The following is a 10933-nucleotide window of genomic DNA, read 5'->3' as shown; positions in this document are numbered from 1 at the left end:
GGAGCGGTCGCTGCCCGTGGGGAGCAGCGGGCGCAGGGAGCCGGCTCCGGAGCGGCTCTGGCACACTCGGCTCCCGCAGCCGGCCCTGGTGCCGGGCCCCGGTACCGGGGCTGTCCCGGCTCCTCGGGCCATCGCGGCTGAGCTGCGGGGCCCCGCGGCCGCTGCAGGCCCGGGCTTGAGCCCCGCCGAGGGCCCGGCCGCAGCCGCGCAGCCCGAGCCCAACAGGTTGGGCGGCTCCGGGCCGTGGGAGGAAGAATCGCTTGGGGCTGATTCAGCGAGCCGAGGCAGCCAAACCGGGCGAGGACGGCACTGCGGAGCCAGCCGCGGCTCTGCCCGCCAGCCCCGGCCAGCTGAAGGAGCGCGGAGCGAGCCGAGCCCGCACCGCCCGCGGGCTGCGGCCGGAGCCCAGCACCGACAGCTCGGGCTGATGTTTATCAGCGATTCCCATCTCCTGAGCCGCTCAGTTCTTCCGTGCCGTGTCAGTCCTGCGGAGCGGGAGCGCTGCAGCCTGTCCTGCTGTGCCCGGCGCCGGGACCCTGTGCCCGGTTAGGGTTGGGGTTAGGGCTGGGGTTAGGGTTAGGGCTGGGGTTAGGGTTAGGTTTAGAGCCGTCCCCTGGCTCCGGCTGACTCAGGGTGAGTCACCGCAAAGCTGCAGGCGCAGCGAGGGCGCTCGCACATTGGCTGCCGGCCGCAGCTCTGGATGTAGGAGGCTGCGTTCCACGCTCCGGCAGCGCAGCAGCTCTGCTCCCTGCTCCCTCCTCCTCGCCCTCCGTGCAGGATTGCTGCCTCAGCCCAGGCTCTGCCGCTCTCAGCCGCAGGAAGGCATCTCAGCCGGCTCCGCTGCATGCGGGCTGTGGATGGCCCTGGCTCCTCTCCTGGAGGGGCTCTGCGCTGAACATGGATGACTTGGCTCTCCTTGACCTGTTGGAGTGTCCCGTGTGCTTTGAAAAGCTCGACGCCACAGCAAAGGTGCTGCCGTGCCAGCACACGTTCTGCAAGCCGTGTCTGCAGAGGATCCTGAAATCCCAGAAGGAGCTCCGGTGCCCCGAGTGCAGGACCCTGGTCCTGGGCAGCATTGAGCAGCTGCCCTCCAACCTGCTCCTCATTCGCCTCCTGGATGGAGTCAGGTGTGGGCAAAACGTCACCAGGTTCGGCTCGATCCAGAGGTCAGGGGTCCTGTCCTCCCCCGCCTCCATCAGGAGGGTCCCCAGGGGGCTACAGCTGCATCAGCACCGGCTGGCAACGAATCCCAGGCTCCACATGGAAGGGGTAAGGAGGTTCTTGGTTCTTTCTTTTGCCCACCAGCATAGAAAGGTTCCTGCTGTGTGCCCAGAGCCAGGAACTTTCTCAGATAGCAGCACTGCAGTGTTTGAAGTGCGACTGAGTGTTTCGTTTGCAAATTTGGCTCCTGTTTCGATGTGATATTTGACTGTTTCAAGTTCAGCACAGCAGAAATTGACTCCCAGGCTCTGGAGACAAAGCCCTTCTCCCTACAAAAACTTCCGACCAGCTCTTTTCTCACAGGGTTTTCAGATGCTTCCTGGCTCTTGAGGGCATTTCAGGTGCTTGGACTTTTGGGCAATACACTGCTTTTGACTGATAGCAATTAAGTCAGCAATTGCAGAGCTGTAACTGTTAGTGGTGGAGAAGGTATTTCCGTAGCTGCACCTCAGTTTCCCTGCTCTGTAAAAGAAGGGGGGTGCCCAATGCTGCTGCTGCTGTTACTTCCAAAGTTCTTGAGTTTCACTAGTTAAAAATATTAAATTTGACTCACTTACAACTGTACCTAGGGATGATTTACTAGGCTAATTTTAAAATTCTAAGTTCTTTCCATTGTTTTCTTTAACAATACAAAAGCTTTTCTCAAATAATGAGGAACTGATATTAGACCTGTTAAAAGAGCTTGGCCGAGATGGAATTCAGGGTAGAGACTTGTGGCTTCACCTTTCCCACATTATATTCCTGGATTTCCATTTGTCTCCCCTGAACTGCTCTGTACAATGTCTGTGAAACCTTCCAGCAGCACTCAGGCTTGGCTGAAAGGGCTTTGGCTGGCAGAGCCTGGCCAGAGCTGGGAGCTGTAGAGCTGGGCAGGCACGGCACAGGTGCCATGCCGTGTCCTGTGAGCTGGCACGTGTGTCCCAGGGAATCTCTGTGGGATCTGGATGGGTCACACACCCGAGCCAGGCACCCCTGGGGAGCTGCTCTCTCTCTGTGTTCCCCTGTGCAGACCTGAGCCCGAGGCACCGTGTCCCTTTCCTGGCACGGCACAGCCAGGGACAGGCTGGGGGCGGCGGGTGGCACTGCCCAGAGCACTCTCCTGGCCACAGCACCCCGGGGAACGGGGCCAGGGGCACACTGGCAGCTCCCTGGGCTGCCACTGGCTCCCAGCAGGGCCCCTCTCTGACCGAGACCCTTGCTGGGAGCCACCAGCTGTGCCGGGGAGCTGCAGGAGCTGCTGGGGCCACTGGTGCAAGGGCCAGACCGACAGTGACTGCAGGCTGCAGCCACTGCTGTCCCGGGCAGCATTCCAGCTGACAAGGAAAAGGTTGTAGTTTTTCCAACTGGACTCTCCTGGCCCTGGATAAAAGAGCACAAATACACTTGTCTGCTTTTCTTCTCTCTCATTCATTTTGTGTTTCTTTAACTGGTTCTCAGGACAGGTAGGAACTTGCTGCTGGTATATAATGGCCACATCCATCCATCTATAGCTCCCAAAAGCTTTTAAGACCAACTTAAGACCAAACTCCTGGGAATCAGCAGAGCCAGTGAGCACTGGGGAGGCAGTGGCTGTGGCTGACTCCCTGGCACTGGGACAGACCTCTGAGCTCCTGTGCCTCTCTTGGATGGGATATAAAACACATTACATGAAATGCTCTTACACTTAATTAGGTACTTAATTATAAAACACTTTGGAATCCTCTGCTGCAAGGTGAAGAATGTAACCTATTAGTCACAGTTTGGTTTTAGTGGTTTTAAATACCTGCATTCAGGACCAGATGTTACTTTGGGTACTCCAGTGGGGTGGTGGTGGATGTGGAGCCTCCCCTAAGCTGGCACTCGGTGATGGCACCCAGCACAGCAGGGACACATTTGAAAGTGCCTGTGCAGTGCAAAGATGAGACAGTGATGAGGGTGATTTGTCAGCACCCTGCCACATGGATGCTGGAGTCCCAGGGTCACCTGAAGCAATCTGGGTAAGCAGAGACCTCCAGATGTTTGTGAACCTCCGAGCAGATTATTTTTGTCAGGAATCGCGGTGGGAGCAGCTGCCCTGCAGTGCTGCTCACCCCACCACAGCCCTCCCCTGGCTGCTCACAGCTGCAGTGCCCATGTGCTGCTGCAGCGGGAGGTCACGGCTCCCAAAAAACAGACTGCTCCAATCTGCAAGGGCTGCTGAATACCCCAACACTATCCCTGAGCTACAGAGCAGCTACAAGTGATGTGCCTCACACAGCTCTGCAGCCAGAGCCGCCACCCATCCAGGATAGGGGCCAGCATTCGGCTTTACCGAGGCTGTTCTATAAATAAACTTCCTTTGCTCCCTGGAGCTGAGAACATCACAAGTTTGATCAAAGTTTCTCTCTCAGCAGAGATGTTTCCTTGCCAGCTCTTTGCTCTTCATGCTCATGAGCATCCATAAAGGCAAAAAATAAAATCAATCCCCCATCACCCAAGCAAGCCAAGAGCTCGTCTCTCTCTGAGCAGGAGGAGCAAGCAGGCCCCCACAGAGCTGCTGGAATAGCACAAATACAGCGCTGGGTTTGTGGTCAGGAATTTCCCAGAGCCAGCAGTTAAAAAACAGGGAATTTTCTAATTACAGCTCATCCCAAGCGATTTATTTGCTGGCATTTAAATCCCTTTCGAATCCACTTCCTACGAGCCAGCGTGGCTGGGCACGTGCTGGGTTTGTGCACATGGACCCGTCCGTGCATAAGCTGTGTCCCCCAGCTCTGGGCCCCTGCACTGCCCCACAGCTGCTCCTGGCACCCCAGGCAGGCCTTCAGATCCCCGGCATCAGTGCAGAGAGGACAGGACTTGGGATTTGCAGAACCTCCGCATAGCAAACTGTCTGGAATTTAAGCATAAAAGGACTTGCTGGGAGGTGTATGCGTAAATAAGCCACGCTGAAGCCTTTGAACTCTTAGGAGCTGCCCCTGGCATGTGCCAGGTGTGGTTACAGCTTGTGCTGAAGCTCCTCCTCAGCTGGCTGCGGCCCCAGCGTGAGCTGGTGAGCAAACAGGCCACGTGTGCTCGGGTGTGCACCAACCTCCCACTCCTCCTCAGGGGGCTGGGATGGCCCAGCTGCACCCTGCTCATGGCAGAACTCCATCCAGGCCCCCGAACAGATGCTTGGGTGCTGAACTTTGTCATGCAGCAGGCATGGGACAGTGAGCCAGAGGAAAAAAAGTTCCGAGTATGACAGCTTGCCTCAGGAAAACACGGACCACGCAGATTTAACTGTGACTTGGGCTATTTTCTCTTCGCATGAACTGAGCGCTCAACACCCCCTTCCAGCATTTCATGGGAGATAGACAGATAACACCTCTATTGGGATAAAAATACTCTGCACTCCAACGTCCCACCTTCACACGGACGTCTATAGATAGTGCTTGCGTCTTGGTGTTTTCTTCTCCTCCAGAATCATCTCCAACTCCTTTCTGCATTTGACAGACAGGACTTGGATTGCTGGAGCTTCGTGAAGTCTTGTTCAAAGCAAACTCCATGTTTGCACCTGGCAGAGGCAAAAGAGCTTCCTGGCCCCCTCACTGTGCCAACCCCCTTCCCCACCCTCCTCAAGCCCCCAGCCGTTCCTGTGTAGTCACAGCAAGGACCTGGAAATGTGTGTGCCCTCCCCTCGGGCTGGCCAAGCGCTCTGGGGATGTCACACCCGCGGTGCTGCCAGCCTGGCCTCTGCCTGCCACAGCATCCTCGCACCCCACAGCTGCTGGGGCCGCTGGGGTCACCACAGAGCCCCTCAGCTGGACACAGAGATGCTTCATCTGCCTACAGAATTCTGTGTGCTCTCACGGCCTTTGTGGAGGAAGGGTTTGTCCCAGGTCTCCTCCACTGCCGTGTCCTGTCAGGGCTCACCTCATTCGGGCAGAGCGAGGAGCTGCTCCCGCGGTGCTGGTGGCCCCTTGTGCCGAGCATTGGTGTGTTTTCTCCCTCTGCATGTGGTTCTAGCCCTTGTACCTTGTAACTACAGAGAGAGTGAGGGCAACACAGGCTGAGAGCGAGGACAACGAACCCCCCAAAACCTGTGTGAACAGGAGCCAGCACAGGGCACTCCTGGGTGGTGCCCCGGGCAGTGGAAAGCCCAAAGACCTCCACAGCCAACAGCAGGAGCCAGTTTCCCTGGTTTTACAAAATTAGGTACCAAGCTGCAAACACATAAAAGTGTTTTAATTTGTTTCCAAGGCAATGAGTCAGGCTCAGATGGCGAGTCAGGAATAGCACAGCAGGGCTCCTCTGCGAGCTCACCTGCGCAGTGCCGTGGTCAGCCAGGAGCCTCGGAGTCCCCCTGCTCTCCCACTGTCCCCGCTGTGTCCCTGTGTCCGTGCAGCTGGCGGCCGGCCCCAGTTTGTCGCTGTCCCTCCAGAGGGAAGGGAGGGAAGGAGGCACGCTGCCATGCAGCTCTGCAGCGTGCCAGGGCTGGAGGCAGGAGGTGGGACATGGGACAGCTCTCCCTCCCTGCTGCCAGCACCAGCTCGGCTTGCAGAGTGTCCGGGCCCGCTGCCCACTGGCAGAGATGGCCACGTTGGCCAGGGCTGGCTGAGGAGCCACATCAGAGCTCCCTTCCCCGCTGCGGGGAGGGCACTGAAGCAGCAGGGACAGGGCGCAGGAGCAGCAGGAGGGAGCAGGATGCAGGTTTCCTCCCTGCACAACAAACAGCCTCTTCTGAGAACAGCGCTGCTGAAGCACAGCATCATGACTGGGCACGCCAAGGGCTGACACAGTTTGTTTTCCGTGCAGCTTAAACCCATGACACACCAGTTAACCACTGCCCGGGACTGCTGACAGCAGCACAGACTCATCTGATACAGAGCAGCGAGCCAAGAGGCGTGAGAGGGTTTCGTTCAGCCTGAGCTGCCTGGCGCCCGGTCCCCAGCCTGCCCCTGCCACGTCCTCCCTTCCAGAGCCGTCCCTGCTCTCCCTGCGCCCCTGTGGCTCTGCCAGCACTCAGGAGCAAAGCCACACTCTGCTCCAGCTCCAGCCCTGGGCACTCCTCCTGCTCAGCTGAGCGTCCCCCGTGTTCCACAGGCACAGTGACCCAGCTGTGTGCTCCTGGGCAGCCGTGGGAGCAGCACCAGCACCAGGCCAGGCGTTCCTCTCAGGGCTGGCTGCCGGCAGCGGAGCCTCGGCATCGCTCATCCTCTGCATCACAGAAGCTGCTCTGTGTTTTCTTTAACCGTTTCCTCCGTTCTCTGTCTCGCCTTTGCATGCCAAAGCCAGGCCACGTGAGTGATCACATCAAGTGATGTGTGCCACGGTAGTCCAGGGCTGCGAGTGAGCAGAGGGCAGAGCTGCTCCCACTCCCTCTGCCGTTGTCACAGCAGCTTCAGCCATGCAGATGGAGCAGCACAAAACCAGCTAAATCCATACAATTCACATCTCCAGCATCTCCCCATGATGCCCAGTTGGCTCAGGAGCAGGTGGCCACCAGCATTAGCCATGGCCAGTGCTGGCCTCCCCTTTGGGCAGGCCCAGGAAGGATTGGGGCAGCTCCGGGGCTGACGTGAGCAGGAGGGACTGGCTTTGTGCACACAGTCTACGTGTGCTTGGAAGACAGGAACAATCCTCCTCGGGGAAGAAATAATTCAGAAACCACCCAACTGTCTGAATCCTCAGAATATAATTATGTGAAGAGATTGAAATGACAAGTTCACTTTTGAAGGTTTTGTTCCCTGTGACAAGGCTGAAGTTATCTCCTCTGCCGAAATGCAGAAAAACAGAATTGTAATGGCAATTAATTTACATTCAAATAGCTCTTTTCATCCACCTGGATCCTGCAGAGCCCTGAGCCGTGCTAGCTGAGCACACAGCAGGCGATGGGGCTCATTCATGCCACGGAGACATGGGCAGTTGTGGCAGGGTGCTGGAGGCAGCTCTCAGTAACCAGAAGGGATGGAGATGTCATTGATCATCTCTATAAAACACTGACATGTGCGCTTCCTTCGGTGGCAGCGCGTGGACAATGCTCGGTGTAAGTCACAGCTCAGCAGGAGCGTGGCCTGGGCTGTGCCCTCAGATCTGCCCTGGAGTCAGTGGAGGCTCAGGGTGAGCTGTTCACACTGAGTCTCCTGTCTCCATTCACACTGTCCTGTGTCCTGTGGGGCAGCTGCCATGAGAGCGGGATTGGGATCCGTCCCTTGGGACTGACTGCAGAGACGTTCAGTGGGTCCCCTGCTGCCAGCCGTGAGGAGTTCTAACCTGCTCATTGCAGATAACCACAGAGTGCGTCTCTCTGCTGGGAAGAGATGCCCCAAATTGCTTCCTCACACACATACACATATTTTTAATCTTTGTTTTGTGTGGAGGGAGACTCAGAGGCATTGGATGTCTGCCCAGCACAACTGATGCCAAACGCCAAAAATAGAGAAAAAAATGAAATCTTTTCTCCCTTACTGGCCTCAAATCCACTGAGAATGGGGACAAGGAGCTGAAGTGCATCTGCCATGACCATCCCTGCTGGCAGAGCGGCCGAGGAGAGAAAAGCATCTCCCGCAGAGGTCTGGAATGTGTCGCTGCTACAGAAGGGGTTCTGCCCCACTCCTGGCACTACCTGCTGCCTTCTGTCCCTGGGGCTCCCCCACGCTCTCCAGGCACCCCCATGGCAAGGGGCACCTGGGGCTCAGCTGCCCTGAGAGCCTGAAGTAACTCCTGGGTCTCACTCAGGCATGACAGAAGAGAAAACAGAGGGGAAAATCAGGAAAAGTGAGGCAGCATCGAAAAATGTTCCAGGCACCCCCAAAAGTGGTTTCTTCGCTGTAGTTTCTCTCTCTGCACAGACTTTTGGCTGAGTTTCTCACAAGGCTGCTCCCAGGGTTTTCTCCCTGGGATGTTCAGACAGAGTCCAAGGCTGCACGAGGGACCAGCCAGCGTGTGCAGTTCTTGGCTGAGCACCTGCTGCCGCTACCACCCTGCTAAAATGAAATGCTGCTTTGGATTAGCTAAAAGCAACTGGACATGCAGACGGGAGATGAGCCCGTGAAAACAAAGCAGGTCCTCCTCCCCCTGCCAGGAGCACGTTCTGGCCCAAGAAGGCTCCCCCTCTGCCCTCAGCCACCTCCAGGCACTCCTTGTCTTTATCACAGGTTAATTAGCACCCCAGTTTCTGCCTTTGCAATTAACCTACTTTACATAAAGCAAAACAGATCCCTTGCAGAGGATCTGGGACAGCCGGGAGTGGGCAGAAAGCAGCCCAGGCTGAGACAGGGCTCAGAGCTGCAGCTGCAGCAGAGAGGGGATGGCCCATCACCGACCCCAGCTCCAGCACTGTGACTGACACTGTTCAGCTGTTCTTTCCTACACCCTACAAACACCTTAGGAAACAGGGACTTTGCATGTCTTTCTGAAATCTTCAGCTTGCAGCTTTATTTTGTGACTGGCCTGTACAGTAAAAACCACATTAGTTGCTCCTTGTGGGTAGGTAAAGGCTTAGTTTATGTCCCAGATAAAGAATTGGGAAATCAATTGGACATTTTTTGCTCACTATCTGACAAGCCAAGCAAAACTTCTTTTAAAAAATTTAAAATACTTACAGATGTTGGGAAAAGCTGAGTTGGGTAGGGAGATTTGAAAGGGCAGAAAAGTGTGAGGAAAGGGTTAAAGAGGAGAGCAAGAGCTGAAGGTTTTAAGTGTGGTCAGAGGAAGAAAGAACCCATTCATCCAACCATCCATCCATGCATCCAAGTGGAGGTATGTGCTCAGCCAGACTTAGCACCACAAACACACCTAAACTCGGCTATTTATCCCAGTCTGCCCTGCTGTCTCAGCCCTTTGCCTGCTGAAGGAAGAATATTCCAGACTCCCAGCACTCTGTCGCTTGCTCCCTGCTCCCAGTTAGCACCAGCATTTCATTTCAGAGTCTCTCTTCTCTTTAATATATTTCCATAACTCGTTGCCTTTAATGCTTTGCTGTATCCTGTGGTTCCCTCGCATCCCAGACGTTGCTGCTCCTCCTTCCCAAGCCCTTTGTGAAGGTGCCGTTTGTTTCCTGGCTGCTCCCGAGGCAATCCGAGCTCTGTGTCCCCCGTGCTGGTGCAGCAGCAGCCGGTGGCTCGGAGGGAGAGCTGCTGGCCCCGTTCTGTGTCCCCAGCCTGTTCTCCTCCCTGTCCAGCTGTGTTTGCAGGGAGTCTCCACAGCCCTGGCAGGGATGTGATCCTGCTCATCTGATGGAGAGCAGCACTGGCCCAAGCCTCCCCTTCCTGCTGCTTTTCTCCCAGCGATGTGCTGTCTGTGCCACTGAGCCAAGCACACTGTTTACTGTGAGCACAAATTAAGAGGGAGAATGATTTAATTAGAACTAAACATTAAACTAATTGCTTCCCATTTCAAAGGCTTTGAAGTAAAAGCAGTACATGAATTTTTTCTCTACTCGGTTCCTTTTCCCTACCAGGCATCAGGGTTTGGGGGTGCTGGAAAATGCCCTCTTTCCAAAAACTGAACAATTTCCATGGGAAATTCAATCTTTTCCACACTTCTGGAAACTAATGTTGAGATTCTCCTATCTACCTTCCTGACCTCCGAAAAGTGTCTGAGGGAGAGGGAGCTCTGCAGGAGTCCTGCCTGAGCCCTGGGCACAGACACGGGTGGATTTGGGGAAATGCTCAGAAAAGGGCAGGAAATCTGGGATGTGTCACTGCTACAGAAGCCTCCTGTGGGATGAGTGGGAGGGGGTGACTGTGGAGAAACTGCAGGGCACGCTCCTCACCGTGCCTTGTCCCTGGGCTTCTGCTGAAAGCTGATCCAGGCTCTAGAGCTAGGGAAAATCCCGGCACCCCAAGTTCCCAGCACGGAGCTCACGCAGCTGCAATGAATGGTAACGTTATGAAGCTGCAACAATGGTAACGTTAAGCCAGCTCTTCCCATAACCCAGGAAAAGGCTGAAATAAACCCACAGTCAGGTGTTAAAGCAGGGATAGAGCCACGGGAGCGCAGAACCTGCACTCACCTTGCTCTGCTGCCTTCTCCTGGCGGGTGACAGCCACCAGGTCGATGGCTGTAGCCTCCAGTCCTTCTGAAATAGAAGTACCTGGGTCATTAAAATAGATATTGTGTTGGAGAAGCCCTTATAGCAGGCAGTAAGATCCCATGGGAAGACTAGTTTAAGGCCTTAACTGTTTCTTAATATTCTTAAACAAGTCCAGCCTGCTTTTCATCTTGATACAAACTTAGCATAAGTATTTGGGAGCTTGTCTTCATTAGTAAAACCCATCAAGGAAGGATGTGGGTAGTTAATCCTAATAAATGCATGCTTAAGCCTTAGACCTCTGCATTTTTTTCCCCATTAATTACGAACGCTTTTGGGGAGCTCTGTGTGGGACGGGGCTGTTTCTCGTCCCCCCAGGTGCCACGAGCCAGGGCCCTGTACACCTACCGCGGGCACAACCCCGGGGAGCTGCGCTTCAACAAGGGGGACACCATCATCCTGCTGCGGCAGCTGGATGAGAACTGGTACCTGGGCGAGCTCAACGGCATCAGCGGCGTTTTCCCAGCCAGCTCCGTGCAGGTCATCAAGCACCTGCCCCTGCCCCGCCCGCTCTACAGCCTGGACCTGCGGGGCCGGGCCACGGCGGACAGCAAGGACATCCTGACCTTCCAGAAGGTACCGCCCGCAGGGCTGTGCCCCAGCTCCTCGGGACCTCGGTGCAGCTGCCTGGGGGTCCTGCAGCCCCTCGGCCCCCGCTGCCAGCAGCACCCCCAGGAG

The 10933-nt window shown here is 55.8% G+C and overlaps 1 protein-coding gene across 4 annotated transcripts in view; it reads left to right on the top strand.

Moving 5' to 3' along the window:
• The first annotated feature begins 428 nt into the window (after positions 1-428).
• The window catches only part of SH3RF2 (SH3 domain containing ring finger 2), a 22263-nt gene continuing 11758 nt past the window's right edge, over positions 429-10933 (top strand). For 2 of the 4 annotated variants that reach the window (XM_015641440.3, XM_015641439.3), the window contains exons 1-2: positions 430-1269; positions 10574-10831. In XM_015641440.3, coding sequence (XP_015496926.1) covers positions 898-1269; positions 10574-10831 — 630 coding nt within the window. In that variant the 5' untranslated portion in view covers positions 430-897. Of the gene's footprint in view, positions 1270-10573; positions 10832-10933 lie in introns of all 4 variants that reach the window. The other 2 variants (XM_015641441.3, XM_015641443.2) reach the window with 2 other exon arrangements.

This window comes from Parus major, chromosome 13 (assembly GCF_001522545.3).
Source record: "Parus major isolate Abel chromosome 13, Parus_major1.1, whole genome shotgun sequence".
Lineage (NCBI taxonomy): Eukaryota > Metazoa > Chordata > Aves > Passeriformes > Paridae > Parus > Parus major.
Note: the sequence above shows the minus strand (reverse complement) of the source record. Positions and strands in the feature narration are given on the sequence as shown.